General features: G+C 49.0%; 1 protein-coding gene across 4 annotated transcripts in view; it reads right to left on the bottom strand.

Moving 5' to 3' along the window:
* The window catches only part of hdac4 (histone deacetylase 4), a 285,327-nt gene that overhangs the window by 111,837 nt on the left and 145,990 nt on the right, over nt 1–27,500 (bottom strand). For all 4 annotated transcript variants that reach the window (XM_063213475.1, XM_063213476.1, XM_063213478.1 and 1 more), the window contains 4 exons: nt 21,606–21,850; nt 14,550–14,700; nt 7,004–7,124; nt 2,753–2,871 (listed from right to left, as the gene is read on the bottom strand). In XM_063213475.1, the coding sequence (XP_063069545.1) occupies nt 2,753–2,871; nt 7,004–7,124; nt 14,550–14,700; nt 21,606–21,850 (636 nt within the window). The remainder of the gene's footprint in view (nt 1–2,752; nt 2,872–7,003; nt 7,125–14,549; nt 14,701–21,605; nt 21,851–27,500) is intronic.

The following is a 27,500-nucleotide window of genomic DNA, read 5'->3' as shown; positions in this document are numbered from 1 at the left end:
CACCCCACTACCACACCGCTGGGAGGAGGCCATGGATACGGATAAGGTCGCGGCAGAACCCCCTCCACTCTCCCGGACCCAGATCCACACCCTTAGCTTCTGCTCCGGGGAGGGGAGGACTGGCATAGAGACCAAAGGCTAATCTAGCAGTTTGTTGGCTAGAGAGGTGCTGCTAATACTGCTGCTGCTGCTGCTGCTGCTACCACCCCCAAACACACACGCACACACCCATTTGCTTCCTTACCTCCCTGCTTCACACTGCATTCATTCTTAATATATCTGGCCAGGTTAAGACCACGATTGAGAGTTCACTTTATTCAAACCTGCCCAACGCTGCCTGGTCCCATGCCCCACACCCACCCACCCTCATCCACACACCTGAGCATCCAACCAGCCCCCTTTTCCATGATCCGTTCAATCCAATACACCAAAAAGAAGCAAAAAAAAAGACTTTCCAAGACCTGGAATTGGGTGCGGGGGATTGTGGCACCACGGCACAGCGCGGCCCAGCAGACGGCAGACTGGGGGCTCCCGTCATCAGCGAGAGAGAGAGAGAGAGAGAGAGAGAGAGAGAGAGAGAGAGAGAGAGAGAGAGAGAGAGAGAGAGAGAGAGAGAGAGATGGCAGCCTCTCGTCTCCTGCTGAGACTTAATGTGGTGAAAAAGCAGACGGACTTAATTAATCATGCTCAGCCCCAAATCCCAGAGACAGACAAACCTGGCCAGCCAGCCAGCATACCAGAGAAGTTGATCATGTCCAATGACCGTATGAAGTGTGTGTGTGTGTGTGCATGTGTGTGTCTGTGTGTGTGTCAGTGGGTGAAATTCTTTAAGCTTGTGTATGGATTCCAGTCGGGGAGGTTGCATACTTGTACGTCAGCCACTGCGACTGTAAAGTGTCAGGTGCGTAAGTGAGCTGTATCCTCTCTCTCTCTCTCTCTCTCTCTCTCTCTCTCTCTCTCTCTCTCTCTCCCCACTGCATACCCATGCCCCACCACCCCACCCCACCACTTCCTTCTTCCTCCTCCTTCTCCCTCATGCTTTTGCCTCATCGTTTCGTCTCACTCTCTGGCCGTCTGTCTCCCTCTCCTTTCTCTCTCGAGTCTGCCAGAGGGAGATAGAAAGACTGCTTCTCAACTGGCCTGTGATGAGAGGCTTAAAGCTATGGGACATGTGCACACACACACACAGACGAGGGCGCAGTAGGCATGCACGCACGCCAAACACACAGACACACACGCACAAAGACACACACACACACACAAACACACACACACGCGCACGCACAGACACACGCATGCACGCACGCACGCATACATGCACGCACACACGCACACACACACAGACACAGACACGCACAGGCTTAAATCCATGAAGTGAGCGTCTGGTGACAGTCCCTTTCATGTGTGCTCTGCTCACGGAGGAGCCAGGAGAGCATTGCCTTTTGGGGGAGCGCCACACCCTCCCTGCCTGCCTGCCTGCTCCATCCTCAGGAGAACACCGGCCTCCTACTGCCACTCAGATTAGGCGAGCGGAGGCCCAGGTCTCCAGCTCCACCAGAGATTCTTTAAGTATATAGAGATATGCCAATGTAATAGGTTGCTATGGGCACCTAACATGACCAGGTTCCGGTCCGCCTAAAGGGGCGTGTCATAATACTCGCATTGAATAGAACAGTCCTTAGTTCTGCCTAGGTCTGTCCCCCTTGCAATAATAGAACCCGGAAACAATGGGCCAATGGAAACTCTCTCTCTCTACTCTCTCCAGCTCCACTAGACTCCAGCTCCACCAGCTACTGTACACAGCTAGTGCATGACTGGGGATTATGTTTTTCCTAGAGCTGCTGCTGTTGTCTCCCTGACCGGCTGTATTCCTTTTGCAATCCAGACAACTCCATGAACTTTGGGTTTAAAACACTGTCGTCAGGGTTTTTTTTTTCAGATGTGAAGGAGGGTTTTTTTTGTTTTGCATCTGTTGGTGCAAGTTGAAAGAGTGTACACTTTTTAAAGAAGAGCTGAGTTGCAGCCGGAGACAACACGGGAAGCTCTACTAGAGAGTTAATGCGAGTTCTATCAAATTTATCTTTGGCAAATCTTCTGCAGAGCCGGCTAGATTTAATTTATTTAAGCATATGGGTCACCAATCATTTAGAGAAAATAAAATCAAACCTTTAAAAACAACCATATTTTGTTATTGGGTTTGCATTAAGAGTAACAACAACAACTCCTCTGTATACTGAAATTCCATGCTTGCATTTGCCACTAGATGACAGTTCTCAGAGACAAGTTTCTTTATTCATAACTACACGCCAGATGAACCTCCTGTCTTCAAGATTACGCAACTGACTGGCACCATGCAGGCAGGCACGTCAGTCAGTGTCAACAGACAGGTAACTCTGGACAATGAACGTGCGAAAAAGTGGGCAGGCCCCGCAGAGCAGAGCAGAGCACAGCACAGCACAGCAGCAGAGCAGAGCAGAGAGGAACCTTATCAATGGCCATCTAATCTGGGGGAACAAGGGGCGGGGAGGAGCCACCGCCATGTGTAGCTCCCAGGTGCCGCAAATGAGTCTGAACCAAAACCCTCTTCGGCCGCACAGCGCAGAGATAACCGGCAGCTGGTGCGTCAGAGCTGACGAACATCCCAGCGGTGGGAAGAAAGAGTGACGCAGGACTGACTGCAATAACAAGCTGGGGATGGGGATGGGGGATGGGGATGGGGGATGGGGGATAAACGAGAAGAAGAAGAGCTTACCTGTTTTGCGGAGTGGGAAGTCGTCTTTGGAGTCATACATCCCAAGCGGTAGGTGATTGTAAGTGGACATCCCTGTTTGTGGGGGGGAGCTCTGGTCAAGGGAGCTGTGCTGGGTTTTCCTACAGACACACACATACACACACACACACACACACACACACACACACGCGCGCGCGCACGCACGCACACACACACACACACATAAACAAACAAACAGAGCTATGTTAACTCAGTGTAGCCAAACACAGATGCTGATAAGCGGATTTTGTGTAAACCAGCAGACTCCCAGTAGATCTCTGGCATGGGGAGGAGGGGGTCATTGCTGAGGCACTGGGCCAAGGCAGGGTTTCAAAACAGAACTTCCATGCAAAACGCATGACTTTACCATTTCCCTTTATCCTTTATACAAAACTGCAATATTATTGTACACACATGATCAACCACTGCTCACCTTGTTTCATGGTTTCAAATTCAAATTCAAATTTCAAATAGTTCTAATAGCCACCTTTATGGATTAGCTTACCCCTTTCAAACCATTCATAAAACACCAGCATTACAATCAGTACTGCAGTAGGCACAGTGGAAGGTAGTGAGTCTTAACTACTGCTGCATGTTGCATTTCAAATTGTAGTCACAGAGACAACATATGGTCTTCCCTTGTCAAACAAAAAATAATTGTTGGTTCAGTATTGAAGTCCCCTTACGGCAGATATCAATAATAAGCCTGAAAAATGATGAAAACGATACACTCCAGAGTCTCGTATATATACTATGCTCGAAAACAACCCAAATAGTCTTCAGGGCATAATTCATTTTCAACTGCTTCTTGTTTATGGCTTGTCAGGCTACACTACATGCAATCTCATATAGCCCCCCCCCCCTGTTGTGCTTCTATTCCGGCAAGGGAAGGCTGACATATTTGTTAATTAAACAAACAGCATGTTGATGTACCACTTTCTGGATAGGGTAAAAAAAAGGTCAGATACAGGGCACTTGATTTGATTTTGGAGGCTGAAAAAAACAAAAACAAAAAAAAACACAAAAAAACGCCTTTCAGACTGTTGGAAAAACTGGTTATCTGGTGGGTCAAATTAACTCGATTGCAGCAAACCAATCTCAGCCCCCCCCACCCCCCTCCCCCCCTCCCCCCCCCCCCCCCCCCCCCCCCCCCCCCCCCCCCCCCCCCCCCCCCCCCCCCCCCCCTCCCTCTCTCTCCCATCATCCCGCACTCGTCCACCTTTTCACTGTAGGGAACAGCAGCGTCTCTCTTACTCCTCCCCCCATCCCCATCTCTCCCCTCTGCAGAGCGAAGGCCACTTCAGGTCAGCTGGCAACCTCCCAGACCCATGAATTCAATCTGTCACGGTTTACCCACATAGCAAATATGCAGTTTGTCTGGGAGCTTGAGTGACATGTTTTTGGCTCCGTCTGCAATTATGGACGAAGGGGAAAAACGCGACACACATTCGAGCTGTCGACATGCAAATGTTTTGATTAATAAAACATAGTGTGTTTGTCGCCTCCTTCGACATCCCGCCCGCACCAACACCTTTCCCAAAAACCTTCCTCCTCTTAACTGTCTCAATTGATCTTACTGTAGTAGCTCCAGAGGAAATACTACCAGCTTAAGTTCCAAAGACAGATTGTCTGCTTTTTCTTTCCTCCCTTTACTTACTTACTCCTTTTCTGGACCAACAGAGAGAGAGAGATGAAGGGAAAGCCTGAATATGCCAAGTGATGCAATGACGAGGACATGAATACTGTAGGTAGGTGTTCCCTTCCACATTTCATTGATGGGTCCAAAGCACCTCTGTCAATGCTGTGCTTTCAACACAACCATCTTCACTTATCCTGACAAATATATTTATGCAGTATAATATAAATATATACTGTATTGGCCTTCTCTTCTTGGCATTCTGAGTGCAGCTACATTTCCCGTCATCCACTAATTTCAAAAAGATTTAAAAAAAAAGAAGAAGCTATTTATCCTAATAGCTAGCACCCTAAATGACAAGTGCTGAATAAAGAAGTACAGTATGGAGCGAGCCAATAAAGCCGGTTATGTCAGTTAGGCTAGGTCTATGCTGCATGATGAGCGCATGATGGAATATTTAATAAACCCCTCCAACAACTGCAGAAGAGCACAGTATTCTAGCTGGGGAGAACTGGGGAATGCACGGGCCTGCAGACCCACAGACACAGGCACAGGCAGAGGCACAAGCACACGCAGACACAAGCACAGGCACACACAGACACAAGCACACGCACGCACGCACACACACACACACACACACGCACGCACACACACACACACACACACACAGACACGCACGCGCAGACACACGCACGCGCAGGCACACGCACGCGCAGACACACACACGCGCAGGCACACGCACGCGCAGGCACACGCACACACACGCATGCGCAGACACACGCACGCGCAGGCACACGCACATAGACACACGCACAAAGACACACAGACACAGACACACGCACACAGACAGACACACAGACAGACACACAGACAGACACACACACACACTGGGCCTCGCTGGGCTGGGCTTATTTATCTTCTCCAGGCCAGATAGGAGCCCGTGAAAAGGTGCAGTGGAGCAGGGGGCTGGGGGGTGGTGGTGGAATGGTGGGAGTAAGGCCCCCTTTTTCGAGTTAATATTCATCCTTTGCACATGAAAGCCTTTCCCTACGCTTGCCGTCTCCCTGTCATTATCACAGAACCACAGCCGACACTCCAGGGCTGCCGAGAGGAATGCGCAATGAGAGAGAGAGAGAGAGAGAGAGAGAGAGAGAGAGAGAGAGAGAGAGAGAGAGAGAGAGAGAGAGAGAGAGAAAGAGAGAGAGAGAATAGACACACTCAAACCCATTCATAAACCTGCTAGCTGGCTTTATCTTTCCACAGTAGTTTTAAAAGCGGGAAGAGCAGTCAAAGTTTACTCCTCAAAACCTCTTTAAACATTTAAAAGCAGTGAGGTGACAATAACACTGACTTTTTATTCCATTTGTAAGGGAATTAAAAAAAAACAGGTCTGTCAGTGCAAACAGTGATGGGGAACTACAAACAGATGAGGAAATCGCTAAAAGAGAGATGATACGCAGGTGCTCTCTGAATAAAAAAGAAAGAAAAATCTTCACAACTGTCATCTCATTTGTAAATAGGAAGCGCACGTCTTAAAAAAACGTTTAATCCAATCAAACTAATTTCTTGCAAGGAACTTCACAAAAAGGCACTGTAATCTCAAAAGCGTTCCCTGTGATCATAGCTCTAAGCCAACAACCCAGGGTTGGGATAAACTGTTGACACAAACTTCAGAAAAAGAAGAAAAAAAACATACATAAAAACCAACAAAGAGCGGGAAAAAACTCTAAAGGGACCAGTGTGATGCAGGGTGCCAAAAACACATTTTCCACCGTTGAGGGAAAAAAGCCATTTACACATTCGCACTTGCCAGGTTGGTGTGCGGGTAAAATAGGAGTGTTTGCACCTAAGGTCCCAAAAGACCTCAAAGGTTTTGAGACAAAATCTTGCCAGTCAGTGCAGCATCAGTGACTAAGTCTTTTCGAGATATGCCATTCTGCACCGGGACTGAAGACGACAAACACGCACATTAACGGGCAGGAAAATGTCAGACATTGACATTTTCAGTAAACACATTTCCTCAACTTGTGTACAGTAAGGTCTTGTCTCAAAACTACAACCTTTTTTAAAATGAAAACATTCATTGAAGTCGTCTTTTTTATCTTTGACTGGGCTTTATACACGCAAAGGAAAACAACCCAAGCACGTTCAGTAATATGCCTATTACAGTAGGTTCTACGGTAAAAACCTGAAATGAGGAACACCAAAAAGCACACCATTAGATCATGTTAACACTAAGCGGCCATCAAATACAAGTAGATCTCCCATAATACTATGGACTGCAGCATCCATTCATTGTCAAAGAATATCCCCAAAACTCACTGCTGATAGGTCAATGACGTTTTAGTAGTAGCACACGTCAGGGTGGCGAAACCACAGCTAATGCTACTATTGTATGGATTCAATATATTTTTGTTTGATTTTGTTTGATGTTAGATTGTCTACGAAGCATATTCATTATTGCAGTACATTAATAACCAATTACTAATTAATTTATGGCCATTAGCTGTGATTGCATCACCTGACGTCTGAGCCCAAAAAAGTGTCATCGAACCCGATATCACGAGTGCATGAGGTGGCCTGGGATGGATACTCACCCATACCAGTAGCGGGGGTCATTGGGCATGCAGTGGTTTAGGTTCCTCTGGGCCAGGGCCTTCTTCTTGTTCAGTACAAACTCCTGAAGCCGCATCTTCACCTCCGTGCTGGCCACCGCACCTGTCAATCAGCCAATTTACAAAGAAAAGAGAGATCAGTCTTCATCAATTAACCAATTAACAAAAAAGTGCCACCAGACACCATCGTGAGAGTCCTAATTTCCCTAATGTGGGTCATTGGAACGGAAGCAGGACATTTTGGGACAAGCAGGTCTGTTGGAGGTTTTATTTTAGTGATGTGCCTCCAGCACTACTTCTTCTGCAATGCTAATCTCACTGCCACATGGGAACTGGAAGCTCTTCCTCGTAGCTGGAGGGAACGATGATCGAAGCAGCATTGATCACCACTACAAAGATAGACCCAGCCTCCCTGGTGGCAGTTTTAAATAAGCATATAGAAGTCATTTCTCTGTACACAGTGAGTGTGGTATCGAAGAGCGGAACGGAAGCAACCCAGCCAGCGTCTACTCTATCCACTGCTGGGGAGCAGAGTCACTTGGCGAAGAGCTCCTCTTCAAAAGGAATTCCAAAGAGACCGAGGAGGCATGTTGATCTTTTATTCCCCTTCTCTGTCTTGTCCTGCTTTTTCAATTTCCTTTTTTTTTAGGTTGGTAGGTTCTGGTGTATCTGACAAGTCGGTGTTGGTGAAGGTTGACATGCATCATGCAATTCTCAAGTACGCACATTCCCCCTTCACTCATCCTGCCAGCTTCTTCCTTGCCAGGTAAACAGGTCTTGTAGGGGCTTTTCTCTCTCTCACACTCTCACACTCTCTCTCTCCGTCTCACTCACTCACTCACTCACTCTCTCACTCTCTCACTCTCTCACTCTGTGTCTCTCTCACTCTGTGTCTCTCTCACTCTGTGTCTCTCTCACTCTGTGTCTCTCTCACTCTGTGTCTCTCTCACTCTGTGTCTCTCTCACTCTGTGTCTCTCTCACTCTGTGTCTCTCTCACTCTGTCTCTCTCACTCTGTCTCTCTCACTCTGTCTCTCTCACTCTGTCTCTCTCACTCTGTCTCTTCCTCTCTCAATCTCTTTCTGTCTTTCTCTCGATGTGTCTCTCTCTCTCTCTCTCTCTCTCTCTCTCTCTCTCTCTCTCTCTCTCTCTCTCTCTCTCTCTCTCTCTCTCTCTCTCTCTCTCTCTCTCTCTCTCTCTCTCTCTCTCTCTCTCTCTCTCTCTCTCTGAGATGGCAGCAAGAGAGGTGAGACCCCGTCTGCCAAAGACAAAACAAAGACGCTCCGGCCACCTTTCAAATTCAATTACCTTTTTTGGTGGGGTGGGCGGCATCTTGCTCACCAGCTAAGCTCCTTGAGAACGTGTCTTTCTAGAAGCCAAGCACGAACGCTGGACTACTAAAACCACCAGGCCACTTTGGCCCTACCAGAAGCCACTGCGAGTTTGGCAGAACCACCCGAAACATCAACGCAATGTCAAATTCTGTCAAACTGCATTAGATGTTTATTTTTCAAACTAGCAGACTAAAAATAATCTCTTTGGCAATAGGTATACATCCAGCTTGAGTAGCATCCAAGCCATGAACAGATTGGCTGTTGTACCTGCATGCTTCGACCAGTATATTGTATGATGCTTAAGTGAAGTTGTTGTGCTTTGTGTTATGACATTCAAAAGAGACGCTTATTGACTTGTATTAGACATTTTCATCTTGTGAAGTCTTACTAATGTTTTTTTTTTGCATTGCTCAGACAGAGTGAGACGTCAACGCACTGTAGCCTCGCCGGAGGCTGTGTGAATCTGATGGGAGTCAGTGTACAGTCCATGCGATAGGCACAGTTTCCTTTGATTCACATCTGTACTGTAGATACAAATTCTGGCTCCTCAAGCTCTGCTTTGGCATCTTAATATTTAGTGATTAGAAACCTGTGTGGTACACAAGGGCCTTGTATCTGCAAGAGCATTGCTAATTGTTAATATGAAGAGTTTATGTGCAAAACGGTGCATCTTCATATTGTAGAATGTTGGGTAGTTGACATTTTTATATTATTAGGCATTCCATTGCATTGCACTGCAAAATGCATTTCATACAGGTTGAAAAAGTGTGTTCTCAAAATATTTGAATGGCAAGGATTCACACATAGGTGGTGATTGGACCTCTGAATTGCAATAACAAAATGCAAAAGTCAAAAATGGTGGATACACCGTTTTACAAATTAAGTCTTCATATCCCTCTTGTAACATCAACATTTCATTCTGAGCTTCAGAATACAGACTTGTGCTTGTGCCATTTTGCATGCCAAGTGTGTGAGTGTGTGAGTGAGTGTGTGTGTTGAGTAATGCTAAGGGTGTTTAAATGTGAGTAAGTAAATAGAGTAGATTAGAGTCAACTTTTTTGTCATTACACATGGAGGACAATACCAGGTGTGTGTGTGTAAATATGAGGCGTGTTTGAGCATGTGTTAGTCTCACACATCCTGTGTGCATCTGTATGAGAGAGAGAGAGAGAGAGAGAGAGAGAGAGAGAGAGAGAGAGAGAGAGAGAGAGAGAGAGAGAGAGAGAGAGAGAGAGAGAGAGAGACAGAGACAGAGAGAGAGAGAGAGAGAGAGAGAGAGAGATTCAAAGCTCGTTTATTTAACCATCTGTGCGTCATCTTACAAACAAATCATCCTTCACTTACAATCCAATGTGAGTGGTATCCCCCCCCCACCCCCCCAATTACACATTTAAAACCACCTCCCCATTCGCAGCTTTGTGACACAACAAGCCCCCCACTCCCCATACAGCCATAAAAGAGTCCATCTCCTCAATAAGTCTGCCATACGCATACTCAATTTTGACCCGCGCTGCCACCATTCCTTGGCAGACTTCAAGTGGATCACAGGACCCCACCCCCAGCAACTTGCTTTTCCGTGTTTTCCAGATGGCTAACTTGGCAGACCCCAGCAGAAAGTTAATTAGGCACACCTCATTTTTTCTCTTCACACTGTACCCAAGCCCACTGATAAACAGTTCCTGGGAAAAGACCACCCCAATTTTTAAAAACCACAATTTGAGACACTCAAAAAGTTCCCCAAGCCTTTCACATGTTAAAAAAAGGTGTACAACAGTCTCCTCCCTCCCACAAAACAAACAGTTCTCCCCTACTGCTGGATCAAGCCGTGCTACATGTCTATTTGTTGCAATCGCCCAATGGATAAGCCGCCACTGCAGGTCGGCCGTACGCTTTTCAATTGGTGGCTTGTATAAAGTCCTCCAGCACCCCCAGGGAGAAGCGTGGCCCAAACACCCCTGACCACCTCCATCCGGGCACCCGCTTCAGCGCTGACCGATGCTGAACTCTTATGCTGGTCATGTAGAGTACTTTCCTGTCCATATCCTCAAAGGGTTTAGCCACCAAGTCCCCTTCAAAGTCATCCTCCCCCTCCTCCACTGTGGGCAACACCCTCAGTGAAGGAAAATGGTAGTTCGTTTCCCAGCCCTCTGGGGACCTCAGCTCCAGTGCCTCCCTGCAGGCGCCTGGCAGCGCTGACTTCACTTCCTCCAACACCCTTTCCAAGAGGCGTAAGGAGTGCATGCCAGTTCTGTGCTGCAAAGAGGCTGCCGTTCTCCAGCCGCCCGTATTCCGCAGGTGCGCCAGCATGGTTATGCCGGCCCTCATCAAGCACCTTTGGACACTGTCAGATGATAGTGTCCTACATCTTAGTAAGGAACTGTGGAACAACGGTTCCCCCATGACCCAGTCCACAGCCTGCACAAGGTCTCTTCTGGCCCTGAAGACCCCCTGCCAGGCGTGCACCACAGATCTGTAGAAGGGGGTTAGCCTATTCAAGTCCAACGTGCCCGGTTCGAGTAGAAACAGCTGCTTGTCGTAGCCCATTGGTGTCGCCTCCCTCAAGAGTGAGAGGGCAACTTCCGTCCACAGCAGGTCTTCTCCATAAAGCAGTCTTTGCGCTGCCTGCAGACGCAGGGTGAGCAGACGACAGGTCAGATTCACCAGCCCCTGCCCCCCCTCCCAAACAGGTAGGTATAGCACAGGAGCAGGCAGCCAGTGTTGGCCAGTCCAGAAAAAATCCACGAATTTGCTCTGAAGCTCCCTCATCAGCTGACTTGGTGGTTCCAGAACAGTAAGCCTGTGCCATAGTGTGGAGGCGGCCAGGTTATTTACGACCAACACCCTCCCCCTGTAGGAGAGCTCAGGTAGCAGCCAGTTCCATCTAGACATCCTAGCACACACTTTATCCAGCAGCCCATCCCAATTATTTTTTTTGTACTCTTCCGTACCTAAATACACCCCAAGGCATTTCATCCCCTCCCTGCCCCATTGAACACCCCCCGGTAGTGCAGGTGCACCCCCCCTCCCCCATTCCCCCACTAAAAAACCCTCACACTTTGCCCAATTTACTTCTGCTGAGGACGCCCTCCCATACACCTGTAATGCATTACATAATACAGAGACATCATCTTTACCAGAAATAATGACAGTCACATCATCAGCATAGGCAGAAAGGGAAATAGTAGTCCCTGTGAGAACCCCAGGCACCACCACCCCATTTAAGTTTCTCCTTAGTAGGCACAGTAAGGGCTCAATGGCCAGGCTATAGAGTTGTCCCGACAGGGGACAGCCTTGCCTGATGCCCCTCTCCACTGGTACAGGACAACTAAGCCCTCCCCCAACCTTCAGTAGCACTGATGCCCCCGCATACAAAAGTTTTATGGCAGATATGAAAAAATCCCCAAAACCAAAGGCCTTCAGAACATTAAACAGGTAATCGTGGCTGACGAAATCAAAGGCCTTGCGCTGATCTACGGATAAAAACCCAACGTCCATTTTTTTCACGAGTGACAGGTCAATAATGTCTCTCAGCACAAACAAATTGTCCATAATTGTCCGACCCGGAACACAATACGATTGCTCTTTTTGAATAATAGAATCGAGGACCCCTTTCAGTCTGTTCGCAAGGCATTTTGACAGAATTTTGTAGTCTATACACATAAGTGAGATCGGCCTCCAGTTCTCGAGCAGGCCCAAGTCGCCTTTCTTGGGCAACAGAGAGAGCACAGCTCGCCGGCAGCTTACCGGCAGCTCGCCCCCCCTGAAGCACTCTTCCAGCATCTCGCAATAGTCCCTGCTAAAAACGTGCCAAAAATGTTGGTAGAATTCAGCGGATAGTCCATCCATGCCTGGCGCACGGCGCTTGGAGAGCTGCTGAACAGCCTCTGTTAGCTCCTGAAGGCTGAGTGGTAGGTCCAGGGACCTTTTGTCATCCAGCTCTATTGTTGGTAGCCCCTCCAACACCTCCTCAGTGCTGGTGGAGTCGCAGTCTGTAAATCCATACAAGTCCGCATAGAAGTTGACTGCCATTTCCCTCATTTCAGAAGGATCAGATGATATTGTCCCATTAGGCCGACGCAGGTAGAGCATGTGCTTTTGTTGTGCTTCCCTCTGCTCCAAGTTGAAAAAGTGAGCAGTGGGGGCATCAACTTGAGTCATATTTAATATCCTTGCTCTGATCAAAGCACCTTTAACCCGCTCCTGCAAGAAAGTCCTCAGCTCTTGTTTCTTTTTATTGAGTTCATCCATCAACCCCACATCATTTTCCCCCAACCTGCTTTCCATTGCGCGTATTTCCTCCTCCAATGTGGCTATACTGCTTTTGACCATTTGGGTATGATTAAAAGTAAATTGTTGGCATAACCCCTTAATATGAGCTTTCCCCACCTCCCACCACTGTGATAGGCTTCTGAAGTTATTCTTCTTATTTCTCCACATTTCCCAGAAATGTTTAAAATTTTCACAAAACTCTTTGTCCTTCAATAATTTGTTGTTAAAATGCCAGTAGTATCTTGGTCGTTTTGAAATGCTTAAACAAACATCAATAGTAGCTAGGTGATGATCTGTGAACCCAGCTGGATGTATAGCAGCAGACAGGACTTTATTATTGAAGGCCTTGCTGACATATATTCTATCTAACCTTGCTGCACTAACCAGAGAGTTAACGACTTTCACCCAAGTGTACTGCCTTGCTACGGGGTTTCTACATCTCCACACATCCATAAGTGCGAACTCCCTCATAATGCTGTGCAACCCAGCTCCAGACCGAGAGTGAGGTTCCTCCCCAATCCGGTCCAGGGCTGGGCTGCAAGTGCAGTTCCAGTCCCCCCCCAGAACCTCACACATGTTACCATTATCTTGTTTCAATGCATCTGCCACCCTCCCAAAAAAAAGGACACGCTCAGGGCCATCATTAGGGGCATACACATTTACAAAATTAAAAACCTGACCTTTAATTTCTGCCTTTACCCTCATGGCTCTGCCCCCCACCACCTCCCCAGTGTTAAGGATTTTAACATTAAGATGCTTTGAGAACAAAATTGCTACTCCCGCACTAAAATTTGTCCCATGACTTAAAAAACACTTCCCATCCCACCACCTATGCCAGTCTATACAGTTATTCCCATCAGAGTGAGTCTCTTGTAAAAAAATTACATCTAAAGCCTTACGGCCTATGTAATCAGCAAGTACTGCCCTCTTGGTCCTATCCCGCCCTCCATTGATATTAATTGAACCCACCCTCAGAGACTCCATAGGGTAAGAAAGGAGGAGAGATGGAAAAAGGACACACAGGAGAAACACCCCAAGTGAAGAAACCATCATGCTATTTTTATTTAACATTTGCAGCCTTCTCCTTTAAGACCCTTCGTACTCTTGTTACCATTTTCTTCACCCTACTCTTTCTGTGCTTCTTACCCAATTCCGTCGCCCCTGCCCCTGTCTTCTTCTTCCAATACATTACTGACAAGGCAAACTTTTTTAAATCAGGGAAAGTTTCCTCTACCTCCAGTGGCTTACCATATGTGTCATCCAAAAACTTAACTATACTGCCAAGTGGATACAACAAATTCTCATCAGTATTCGGCGACACCTCGAGTAAATCAGATAACTCGGGGGCCTCAGACATGTCAGACATTGTTTCATCCTCGACAACCTCGTCTTCCAGCTGCACTGGCTTCTCACATGAGTTTGTATCAGACGGTTCACCAACATCTGCGCTCACGGCAGCCTGCGCATTTTGAGTGCCGCCACCACTCTCCTCAACATCTGCGCTCATTGTCTCTTCAGAAAGAGAGAGGCAGAGAGAGACAGAGAGAGACAGAAACAGAGAGAGACACAGAGAGAGAGAGAGAGAGAGAGAGAGAGAGACAGACAGGGAGAGAGAGAGCGAGAGAGAGAGAGAGAGAGAGAGAGAGAGAGAGAGAGAGAGAGAGAGAGAGAGAGAGAGAGAGAGAGAGAGAGAGAGAGGGAGGAGAAAAAGTTAAAGAGTTCACGTTCGATTGCGTGTGCATACCTATGTGTATTACGTGTAACACTCCTAGCCGTGCTTGTGTGTGTGTGTGTGTGTGTGTGTGAATGTGTGTGCGTGCGTGTGTGTGCAACTCACTTTTCTGGCCATGCTTGAGTTTGTGCCTGTGTGTGTGTGTGTGTGTGTGTGTGTGTGTGTGTGTGTGTGTGTGTGCGTGCCTAACTCACTCTCCTGGCCGCGCTCCTTGTTCTTGAGCTGCATCAGCTTCTGCTCGCGCTGCTGCTTCTCCATCTCCTGCTCGTGCCGGTGCCTCTCCAGCTTACGCTGATGCTCCAGCAGCTCCTGCTGATGCTTCAAGGCCAACAGGTCCTGCTGATGCTGTGGAGGACACACACACACACACACACACACACACACACACACACACACACACACACACACACACACACACACACACACACACACACACACACACACACACACACACACACACACACACACACACACACACACACACACACACACACACGTAAGGTAGGGATGGGATATCGGTATCGGTGTATCGGGCTCAGATATCAAAATAATTCGGAGATCGGATCGGAATTTTCCCAATGTATCGGAACTTTCCTGATACTGACATTGAGCCAGTTGTAATATTAATTTGAAATCATAACACTTGCATATTAGTTTTCAGGATGGGATTGTTGCTTTTTTACTTGTTACTTTTTACATATGAATTGGTTTCCTGTTCTTCTAACTTCCTTTACTGACCAAATAGTCTACTTGGGCCTACCTCAAGTTGAAAGCCATGCATATATGTGGTTTTGGTATTGGATCGGGGTAGTATCGGTATCGGCAGATATCCAAATTTAGATATTGGGATCGGATCGGAAGTGAAAAAAATGTGTATCAGTGCATCCCTAACGCAAGGGTTAACTACTTCACACAGCGTGCCCACTCCATGTCAGACATAAAATTCCATGACTTTTCCTGACCATAAAACAGAATTGTCATGACCTCTCTGAAACAAAAAGCCCAAAATATTGCTGCACATTTAGCTCTGTGTTCATCAATCTTTCAAATTGCCATTTTTAGTCAACTCTGTTCTGTATTTGCCAGGCATGTTTGCCTGAATTGAGAAGCTTCTTGACATTATCGTATTCTAGAATGGTGCTCCAGCAGCTACTGCTGATGCTTCAGGGCCAACAGGTCCCGCTGATGCTGTGGAGGACACACACACACACAACCTCGCACCAACACATATTGGTGAACTACCTCATACCAACAAACTCACATATCAGCTATCCAGCTACACACACTTGGTGCTGCTGATGCTGTGGAGGAGACCCACAGAACACACATTGGTTAACTACCTCACACCAACACCTAAACAAACAGGGACATGCACACACGCACACACTCACTCACTCACTCACAATCCTGATGGTGCTGTGAGGGAAACAACCACATGCATTGGTTAACTACCTCAAACCAACTACATACAGACACACACACACAAAGGCACGCACACTGAAGCACACATTCATTATCAAGCTAGTACACACACTGGTGCACTACCCAGACCCACACTATCGTGTTGGTGCAGAAGACACAATACCAACACACACATTGGTTCACCACGCAACCCAACTGATGCACACACGCATGAACGCACGCGCACACACACCTCACATACCAACATATATTGTGCGCACCAACAGACGTTGGTTAACTACCCAGTTAATGCACACAGAAATGCGTATATACAGGCAGGCACACACATACATACACACACACACACACACACACACACACACACACACACACACACACACACACACACACACACACACACACACACACACACACACACACACACACACACACACACACACACACACACACACACACACACACACACATACATACACACACACACACACACACACACACATCTTCGTAGCGCACCACGTCATGCCTCTAGTATGACAACACGCGGAGTACTCGTCCATGTGCAGATGAATTCCTTTATTTGATGAACAGATATTACACTGTGTACTTATGATCATTACATTAGCCAAGCTCCTGTACCAATGTATACATCACACTTAAATCCCCCACTCCTCCTCCTCCCACACACAGACAGTGCTTACTCTGCACTTCTCTTGGCTCTGACCTCTACGGAAGAGGCTTTTTTCCCTTTCCATCTCTCTCTCTCCTGGGCTGTATTACGTACGCAGCCCCCTACCCCTCTCTCTCTCTCTCTCTCTCTCTCTCTCTCTCTCTCTCTCTCTCTGTCTCTCTCTGTCTGTCTCTCTCTCTCTCCTCTCTCTCTCCCTCTCTCTCTCTCTCTCTCTCTCTCTCTCTCTCTCTCTCTCTCTCTCTCTCTCTCTCTCTCTCTCTCTCTCTCTCTCTCTCTCTCTCTCTCTCTCTCTCGTCCACAGAGCCACTCTCTGTGAGGGCTGCTGCAGCTTCTTGAAGAGCAGACGGGGCAGTGCAGTGCTGTACGCTGGTGGCAGGAGGAAGAAGAGGAGGAGAAGGAAAAGGATGGATGAGGAGCAGAGGAGAAGGAAAAGGAGGAGGATGAATGTGGAGGAGCAGAAGAGACATATGGAGGAGGAGGAGGAGAGGAGAAGTAGGAGGAGGAGGAGGAAAAGCAGAAAGAAGAAGGAGGAAGAGACAGAAAAAGGAGAAGGATAAGAAATAGGAAGAGGAGGAGAAGGAAGAAGGGAGGAGGTGGAGGGAGGGGCGGAGGGAGGGAGGGAGGTAGCAGTGGAGATTGATGTGGTGGGAGAGGGAGGAGAAGAAGAAAGAGGTGGAGGAGGTGGAGGAGGGAAGGGAAGAAGAAAGAGGAGTAGGAGGAGGAGAAGGAGTAGGAGGAGGAGGTGGAGGGAGCAGAGAAGGCGTCCCCGTGCAGCCTGCAGGATCTGCCTGGCTCCGGCAGCTCTCCTCTGCACTATAAATAGCTGGAGAGGCAGGGAGGTGGAGCGGAGGGGAGTCGAGTTGAGCTGAGAGGAGGTGGTGCTGGTGCTGGTGGTGGCACTGTACTGACGCTGCCGGACAAGCAGGGACTTGTGGCTGCAGAGTACGGCTGCTCGGCTCTGCTTAGACCTGGGCTGTATTACGTACGCAGCCCCCTCCCCACCTCCATCGCCACCTCCACCCCCACCACTCCCTTCTGTTCCTTTCTCCTGCTGTCTGTCTGTCTGTCTCTCGGTCTGTCTCTCGGTCTGTCTCTCTCTCTCTGTCTCTCTCTCTCTGTCTCTGTCTCTGTCTCTGTCTGTCTCTCTCTGTCTGTCTCTCTCTGTCTGTCTGTCTGTCTGTCTGTCTGTCTGTCTCTCTCTCTCTCTCTCTCTCTCTCTCTCTCTCTCTCTCTCTCTCTCTCTCTCTCTATCTCTCTCTCTCTCTCTCTCTCTCTCTCGTCTGTCTCTCTCGTCTGTCTCTGTCTGTCTGTCTCTCTCTGTCTGTCTCTCTCTGTCTGTCTCTCTCTGTCTGTCTCTCTCTCTCTCTCTCTCTCTCTCTCTCCCTCCCTCCCTCCCCCCTGAGCAATCACAGCTCTGATTTCCTGTGTAAACGCGAGGCCTCTTTGCACACACGCTGTAACGACATGATTCAATCACGTCAGCCCTTCCACCTACAGTACCCTCAGCTCGGCAGAGGCCTTGCAAACACAAGTCGCAAAACTGGCTCGCTCTTTACTTCCTCTTGCCACCCCCCTCTTTCTCCCTCTCTGTCTCTCTCCTCAGTCTCTCTCTTTCACTCACTCACTCTCTCTCTCTCTCTTTCACTCTCTCTCTCTCATGCTCGGTCTCTCTCTCTACCTCTCTCTCTCGCTCTATTTCTCCCTCACTCTTTCGCTCTCTACCCCTCGCTCACTCTCTCTATTTCTCTCAGTCTCTCTCTCGGTCTCTCTCTCGGTCTCTCTCTCGGTCTCTCTCTCACACTCTCTCTCTCTCTCTCTCACTCTCTCTCTCTCTCACACTCTCTATTTCTCTCTCTCATTACCTCTCTCTCACTCTCTACTTCTACCTCTCTCTCCTTCCCTTTCTTGCTTTCTCCTTCTCTTTCCTTGGTGGCTTTTTCATTCTCTCTCCCCAGATGCCCAAACAGAGCCAACAGGAAGTCCCGGAGGAATGAGTCACCACAGGCCTGTCAGCTGAAAGAGTGTGTCCTCACACACACACACGCACACGCACACGCACGCACACGCACACGCACACGCACACGCACACGCACACGCACACGCATACGCACACACACACACACACACAGTGTGTGCTATGCCTGTGGTTGCCTGCCTGTATAAGATGCAAGCCCGCAGAGATTTGAGCCGCACGTCCTATGTCCAAGACATCATCATGCTTCTGTTTTCATCAATCCTCCCCCTTATCCTTTTTCTCTGATTTGTCGTTGACAGAAGGCAATCATTCCAAGTTACTATACAAACATCAAGTAACCGTAACCATCTCATCCTATACTGCTCTGCCTTGTATAACGTCTGTATGGCTTGGGCCCGAAAAATGGAAATGAATATCTGTAAACATATTTACGGCCAGGAGGAACGAACGCGGGCGGTGCTTATGTAAAAGGCAGACAGGCCGCGTGCATCATCTAGATGCTTTTCTTTTCTTTTCTCCCCCCTATTGTTTCATTTTTGTGGTTAATGGGCAGCGTGGTCATGCTGTGGTTGGCTACAGCCCTGGAGATGGATGTTTAACGATCCAGAGGTACCGGAGCTCGCGCTGAAATAATGAGCACGGTTTGTTTTTAGACCGTACTGTAGAGCGAGCGAACTGAGCGAACGAAGCGAGCGGCTGTCTGGAGGTGCACTGTGTTCTTCTTCATCTCCTCCACGAACCACGTTACCCATCCTTTTCTACCTCTATCTCCATCTCCATCTCCATCTCTTCTTCCTTCCCCTCTTCCCTCCCTCCTTCTATCCATCTCTATCGCTCTCTCCATCTTCCTCCCTTCTCTCTGCAGTGGCGTTCTGTTCTGCAGGGCAAAGCAGCTGAGGCAAGACTCCAATCACCGTTTGAGGCTTTTTTTTCCTTCTTTTTTTGCGATGGAGGGATGGGGAGAGATGGAGAGATAGAGAGATGGAGAGATGTCACCGCGGCAGGCAGCAAGGGGCACGGGGGGCGTCAATCAGGCCTGTCTCCTTCCTGCTAGCCTCCTGCCTTCAGCTCGCCTCTATTTATAGCCACAGGGGAGGGGGGGGGGGGGGGGGGGGGGTCAGCTCAGCACCCATTGGCTGCTGCTGCTCCAGCCAAAGCAGCAGAGGTAGGAGGTAGGAGGGTGGGGTGGGGGGAGAGAGAGAGGGATGCAGTGGTCTTGTGGTTGTGCAGCAATTTTCCCAAGGACAGGGTTCCCATAGTGTGTGTGTGTGTGTGTGTGTGTGTGTGTGTGTGTGTGTGTGTGTGTGTGTGTGTGTGTGTGTGTGTGTGTGTGTGTGTGTGTGTGTGTGTGTGTGTGTGTGTGGTTTCAGCCATTGCAGAGTGATTCCTCATGTAGACAGACAGACGTACATACACACACATGGCCCCAGCTGTAACTCTCATGGCAGCCCCAGCCCCAGCCCTCATGGTATCCCCATCCCCAGCCTTCATGGTAGCCCCAGCCCTAGCCTTCATGGTAGCCCCAGCCTCAGCCCTCATGGTATCCCCAGCCTCAGCCCTCATGGTAGCCCCAGCCTCAGCCTCAGCCTCAGCCTCCATGGTAGCCCCAGCCTCAGCCCCAGCCCTCATGGTTGCCTCAGCCTCAGCCTCCATGGTAGCCCCAGCCTCAACCTCATGGCAGACCCAGCCTCAGCCATAACTTTCATGGCCACCCCAGCCCCCTGTTCCCTTCCCCAGCCCCAGCCCCAACCTCATCCCTCACGGCCGCCCCAGCCCCAGCTCCCAGCCCCAGCTCCCAGCTCTTACCTTACCACAGCAAGCTGGCAGCATTCTGCTGAGCATATGCCCCCACTGCAATCAAAGGCTTTACACAAAGCCCTCAGACAGGAGGGATCTGACACAAACCCAAACCTCGCAAAACCACAGACATGCATGCAAACGCGCGGACGGACACACACACACACACACGCGCACACACACGCACACGCACGCGCACGCACACACACACACACACACACACACACACACACACACACACACACACACACACACACACACACACACACACACACACACACACACACACACACACACACACACACACACACACACACACACACACTTTTCAGTTCTTCATATTTTTTTCAGTTTCCCCCTTTCCCTTCTCATTACCAAAATCAGGAAATATGAAAATATGAGATATGGCAGACGCTATCCAAGCAACACAACAAAACCACCGAACACATAAGCCACACGTCTAAAAATAAAAACGGGACTGCATTTCTCACACGGGACAGAAAGCAGAGATGTGACACTGGAATGGCAATGTGGTAGTCTGCACTTGATTAAGGATGATGGTGTGGATCTTGCTACTCAGTAATGATACACACTGTAGGAAAAGTGACACAGACTGGAAAGAGCTGTGTGTGCGTGCGTCTGTGTGTGCGTGCGTCTGTCTGTGTGTGCGTGCGTCTGTGAGTGTGTGCGTCTGTGAGTGTGTGCGTCTGTGAGTGTGTGCGTCTGTGAGTGTGTGCGTCTGTGAGTGCGTCTGTGTGTGTGTGCGTGCATGCGTCTGTGAGTGTGTGCATCTGTGCGTGCGTCTGTGCGTGCGTCTGTGCGTGCGTCTGTGCGTGCGTCTGTGTGTGTGTCAGATTTCACTTCCACCACAGGAAGAGTAGGGAGGATCGTGCTACTCCAAGTGAGGCCTAGTAGTGTAAGAGGACACGGTAAGTAAGTGTGAATGATGTGATGTGATTAAGGACTACATGAGTACGAGTAAAGTAAAGAAGACACTACATACTATGTGTCTGTGAGCTTATTAGCCTGCTTATCTGGCTCTGGACTCTCCTTGATGTCAATGTGTCATTGCACATTACCGATTGCAGAGATGTGGACTTGTGACTTCTGAATTTGGATTTGACTCAGACTTCGGCCACAAACTGATGACTCGAGACTTGACTTGGACTTTTTAGCTTTTTAGAGTTTTAGCTTGCAATGACTTTCAAATGGCATGTCAAGTCCACATATTGTATATATTACATGGTGCATGTCTGTGTCAGTGTCTTTGAGTGAATGAGTGAGTGAGTGAGTGTCTCCATCATCATCATCATCATCATCATCATCATCACCATCACCATCGTCAACATCATCGCCATCACCACCCACCTTGATGTGCTCCTGCAGCTGTGCCTCGTGCTGGCGCGAGAGCTGCTCATGTTGCCGCTGGAACTCGGCGATGAGGAGCTGGCGCTGGATCTGCTGCTTCTGCTTGAGGGCCAGCAGCTCCTGCTGCAGCTGCTGCTCCTGCTGGTTGGGCTCGACCGGCGCCAGCGCAAACTGGTGGTCCACGCGCAGGTCCATGGGGATGGCGGCAGGGGGCACTTGCAGCGGCAACGTCGCACTCACATCAACTAGGGAGGAGAAAGAGGAGGAGAGAGGAGGAGAGAGGAGGAGAGGAGGAGGAGAGAGAGAGGAGATGAGGAGGAGAGGAGAGGAGAGGAAGAGGAGAGGAGAGGAGAGGAAGAGGAGAGGAGAGGAGAGGAGAGGAGAGGAAAGGAGAGGAAAGTAGAACAGAGGAGAGTAGAACAGAAGAGAGGAGGGAGAAAGAGGAGAGGAGAGGAGAGGAAAGGGAGAAGAGAGGAGAGGAAGGGAAGAGAGGGAAAAAGAGGAGAGGAGAGGAAGCGAGGAGAGGAGAGGAGAGGAAGAGAGGAGAGGAGGAGAGGAGGAGAGGAGAGGAGAGGAGAGAAGAGGAGAGGAGAGGGGAGGAGAAGGAAGAGGAGAGGAGAGGAGAGGAGAGGAGAGGAGAGGAGAGGAGAGGAGAGGAGAGGAAGAGAGGAGAGGAGAGGAAGAATGATCAGATGACTGTCCAAGATACATTTACAGCATGTTTGTAACTATCCATCTATACTCAAATACACGGTTCAAAACAAGAAGGAAGAGAAAGTAGATGTGAGAAGTAGGGACAGAGAGACAGACTACATGGGAAAAAAGCTGAGAGCGATGTACTATTAATAACTGGGATTCATAGCAACGTCACGGCCACATCAGCTGAAGACGAGAGTCTAGAAGGAAGTGGCAACTATCAGATGACTGTCCAATATAAATAGATCTATATTTCTACCTGGCCACCCTGAAGGGGCTGGGCCGGGTATTACAATGACCCCATCTGTCTGTCTGTGTGTGTGTGTGTGTGTGTGTGTGTGTGTGTGTGTGTGTGTGTGTGTGTGTGTGTGTGTGTGTGTGTGTGTGTGTGTGTGTGTCCACCTGCAATGTTTTGGAAGGCCTCTTTGGGTCGCCCAACTCAAACACACATCATGCAACATTTGCATGGGGACATCTTTGATTTCTCTTATTTGTGTTTATATTATATTTTGTCTCTCTCTACCCAAACAAAACTGCTCAAATCAAATCAAGAAGGACGAGAAAGAGGATGTGAGAAGTTGGGGACAGACCGACTTGCATAAGGGGCTAAAAGTGGACAGTGGTGATGTTGCCATGAATTCAAGGCACTGGGTTTCGCTGTCGTTTGCAAAAGTAAAAATAAAAATAAATGAAAAAAAAAACAGCCCCCAAATTGTCAAGAACCCATTTTTGAGTTCCTTTTGATTTTTGGAGATGTCCAATCAAGTTGTCAGCAAAAGTTGCAAGATTGTCAAGCAAGCATCTTTGTGGCGTGCCAGTGTTGGGAGGGGACCGTGTCATGTGGGGGTGACAAACTCAACCCAGCCCCGGCCCTGTGGGAGCCAATTTAACCCAACATGCTAAACACTAAGACAAGACGGCTTCCTCTCATCCATATTCAGTCACACACGCATGCACGCATGCACGCAAGCATGCACGCACAGAGAGACACACAAGACAGACAGACAGACAGACAGACAGACAGACAGACAGACAGACAGACAGACAGACAGACAGACAGAGAGAGAGGCCTCATGCCGTGCTGAGAGATCAACTTCCCAAAATGTGATAACTTCATTAGGGAGGGAACAATGCTGATTACAGCGCACTGTTACCAATACTGATTAGAGGAGAACACATGTGGAGACACAGACAGCACTGCGCAAATCACCCATGTAAATGTATGCAGAAACTAAACTACAGTAAGATGCCCCTATACACACATAAAAAAAGTCAGAGAATGTGCGCAGTGCACATCAATAACACAAGTGCTTGAACATACTGAAAATAAAGCGCTGCAACACTGTTTGACGCTCCCAAAAAATGAATGGCACAATGTTCCGCACTCTCAGTCCTTCATCATGGTGTACTGTGATCTGGCTTATGGCTTCTAGTTCCACAAGCACTTTCACTTACATGCATTCACACACACGCTCACACACTGACGCGCACACACACTCACACTTTCCAACACAACACTCTGTGAAGCGTCCTTGGATGTTTTGAAAGGCGCTATATAAAACGAAAGTATTATTATTATTATTTATTATTATTGACAGTATCAATGATTGTGATGAAGGACTGAGTGTCTGAAACTTTGTGCCACTAATCTTTAGGCTGACGGCGGGTGGGTGATTGTACATAGGGGCTGAGGGGGTTTGAGCAGTAATGGTGTGAATCACTACCTCTCACACATCAGGCCTACAGTACATATCCCCAGTACACTACAACTCAGCATCGAGGATCCGTAAGCCGACAGCTGTCTCAACAAAGCGTACCTGGCCAAGGGGTCTTCTTGTATCCAAAGAAAAAAAATGTGTATGGAACTGACTCATGGTAGCCAACTCATTCCCATTTCAACAGTATATAATACAACTTTAGCAGCTTTGAGGCTGCTCGAATGTCGACTCATATTTGCACACATGTGCGCGCGCACGCACACACACACACACACACACACACACACACACACACACACACACACACACACACACACACACACACACACACACACACACACACACACACACACACACACACACACACAGAGATACACACACACACACACACACACAGAGACACACACACACGAAAAAAAACTCAATCCCCATGCGCATTCGGCGAAGTTCAGCGGTTCGGTCGGATGTTAATTCCTCTGCGCTTAACCTGCTCCATCGACTGCGAATGAGCTCATCACGGACGTTGGAGGACTTGTTTGAAGCAGCTCATCAAGCGCTGGCTGAGCCGAGCGAGTGAATGAATCAACGCCCCTCTGAGCGAGATATGTGAGGGGGAGGCTGAGGAGGCAGGGGATGGGGATGGGGATGGGGATGGGGATGGGGATGGGGATGGGGATGGGGATGGGGATGGGGAGGAGGCAGGCTGACGGCGGGTGGGTGATTGTACATAGGGACTGAGGGGGTTTGAACAGTAATGGTGTGAATCACTACCTCTCACACATTAGGGCCCAGCAGAAGAGGGATGAGAGTATTACTACTGCAACTCTCCGGCACGACTGCAGCGAGCGGCAACAGCATAGCGCCGCCTCATGGGACAAGCTCTTCGCTCGCAGTTTGCAGCAGCCCTGGAGGCAGATATGGGTACGGGGGGGGTGCAGGAGGAGTCTGTATGTGCCGTGGTGGTGGTGGTGGTGGGGGTTGGTGTAATTTGTGGCGAGCGAGTCGTTCCTTTTGCGGAGGGGCATTGGCACCATACCATTCAACAAGGGGGCCATGAACACAGGCTGCCATTCATGGACGCACAGGACCATTCATGGGGACGCACTGGCTCAGCAGGGTCGGTGTGCACGGGACGTCACTGGGCCGCCGAAATGTCGCAAGTTCACCAATGGTGCACTGACCTAGAGCCTGCAACAAGGGCCTATGCGGAGCGGAGGGGAAAAATGCTACTGTGTGATGATGGCACAGTTCCCTCAGAGAGAGAGAGAGAGAGAGAGAGAGAGAGAGAGAGAGAGAGAGAGAGAGAGAGAGAGAGAGAGAGAGAGAGAGAGAGAGAGAGAGAGAGAGAGAGAGAGAGAGGCGCGCACACACAAAAAAGGGCCAGGGTCACAAGGGATTTCCGTCGTCATGAATAGACAGCCCCCTTTTCACCGTTTAATAAAATCATATTTGTGACGCAAAACGCCGGGGCACCCACAATGGGGGCATTGAGGCCTGAGGACATGGAAGTGATCGCCCTGTGCCTGACACCCCACTCCACTCCTCGCACACTCGCACGCTCGCACACACGCACACTCACACTCACGCACACACGCACACTCACACACTCACACACTCACACACACACACACACACACACACACACACACACACACACACACACACACACACACACACACACACACACACACACACACACACACACACACACACACTCACACACACACACACACACACACACACACACACACACACACACACACACACACACACACACACACACACAAACACACACACAAACACACACACAAACACACACACACACACACACACACACACACACACACACACGGAAAGACGGACACAAGCATGCACACACAAAGCTTGCTGACATCAGGAATAGGCCTCGGTGGCCCTCTTGTGATCGGAGATGGCTTTCAAGCACTATACGAGCTGAGGGTCAGATGCCAGTAGAATGCTCACTGTATAAGATGACAGGCTTGTTTTCCGGAGCTGCAGATGACAAAAACCCAGAAGGGAAATCCGAGGTATAGGATCAAGAGCGAATTGCGCTAGCTAGGCCACGCGCTCTCCTAGTGACGCAACACTGCGACGTTGTCGGGAAGTAATCAACTAAGCAGAGACGTTCTATTGGAACAAAGAAAATGTTTGGTTTAAACTTCGGCACAGCCTTTTCTGGTCTTGACCAGTAGCAAACCAAGGGAGGTGGGTTAACCAGGCTGTTTGAGAAACGTTATTCGTCATCTTCTTGGTCAGACCAACATCATGTGAGATTGGAAAGTCGATGATAATCAGGTAAGAATTGCGCTGCCCTGGGAATTTGTGTCTTTTCGTGCATGAGTAGTGTGAAATCGGGTCTTAGTACTGCTTCAACGGTGTGATTCACTCACGAGAGGTGACCAGGATTTCAAAATCCAAAGATCTAGCTCAGGTCAGCACAACCATACTGCACCACGACCTGGAACTTAAAATCATCCCAGAAATGTTTCCTCTCTCTCTCTCCCTCTTTATTTATTAAAATGTGCTGAGGACAGCAGAGATTAATGTCCACTTACAGTCCAAAACACTCTCCCAAAGTCAAAGAGCTCTCTCGCTCCCGCTCTCTCTCTCTCTCTCGCTCCCTCTCTCTCCCTTTCTGGCTCTCTAGCCAGCCAACTCTCTCTCTCTGGCCAGAATGTAGAGGGGGTAAACCTGGCTTCAACAGTTGCACTAGCATGAGGGAGATTCCTGTGTACTCAGCAGATATGGCGGCTGTGTGTTGGGATAATAGCATGGGGCCTGGCACTCTGCTACGCTGCTGGGGGACACTTAGGGGACAAAGTTGTTGTGGGTTTCTTTTTTTTCCATTTCTTTTTTTTTGCTCCTCCTTTCTTCCCCCGCCCGCCTTCCCTGTCCTGTTCTGCTCTGCTCTCCGAGGCAAGAGTGATGCAATGTGAATGGGAGAAGAGGTAAGCAATCTGCTACATGGAGTTTCGCATGGCAAGGGAAAGGGGTGTCACTGATTTGCTGACATGCAAAACGGATGACTGGTATCAGTGTGTTGAGAGAGTGTGTTGCTGTGCATGTGTGCGAATGAATGTATGCACGTACAGTACGCGTGTGCATGTGAGTGTGTTTTCAAGGGTGCTTTTTGTTCGCGTATGTGTGTCCCATACTGTACATACACACATGGGACGTAGCTTGCTTCAGCTGATGGAGATTGATTGGACTGGGAGCGTAGTAGGAGGGCACCTGACAGTGGTGTGACCCTGAGCCCTGGTGTTACAGGGACAGCAATGCATCATGGGAGTATATGGGCACTTGGCTCTGTGGGCTCGCCATACATCACAGTTACTGTGGAGCAGGGCAGGATGTGTAAAGGATGTGGCCACATACTCTACTTGGCACGTGAGCACGCACGCACGCACGCACGCACGCACGCACGCACACACACGCGCACACACACACACACACACACACA

The sequence above is a fragment of the Engraulis encrasicolus genome, chromosome 13 (genome assembly GCF_034702125.1).
Source record: "Engraulis encrasicolus isolate BLACKSEA-1 chromosome 13, IST_EnEncr_1.0, whole genome shotgun sequence".
NCBI classification, from domain to species: Eukaryota; Metazoa; Chordata; class Actinopteri; order Clupeiformes; family Engraulidae; genus Engraulis; species Engraulis encrasicolus.
The sequence above is the reverse complement of the archived record's forward strand: the minus strand, read 5'-3'. Positions and strand labels throughout refer to the sequence as shown.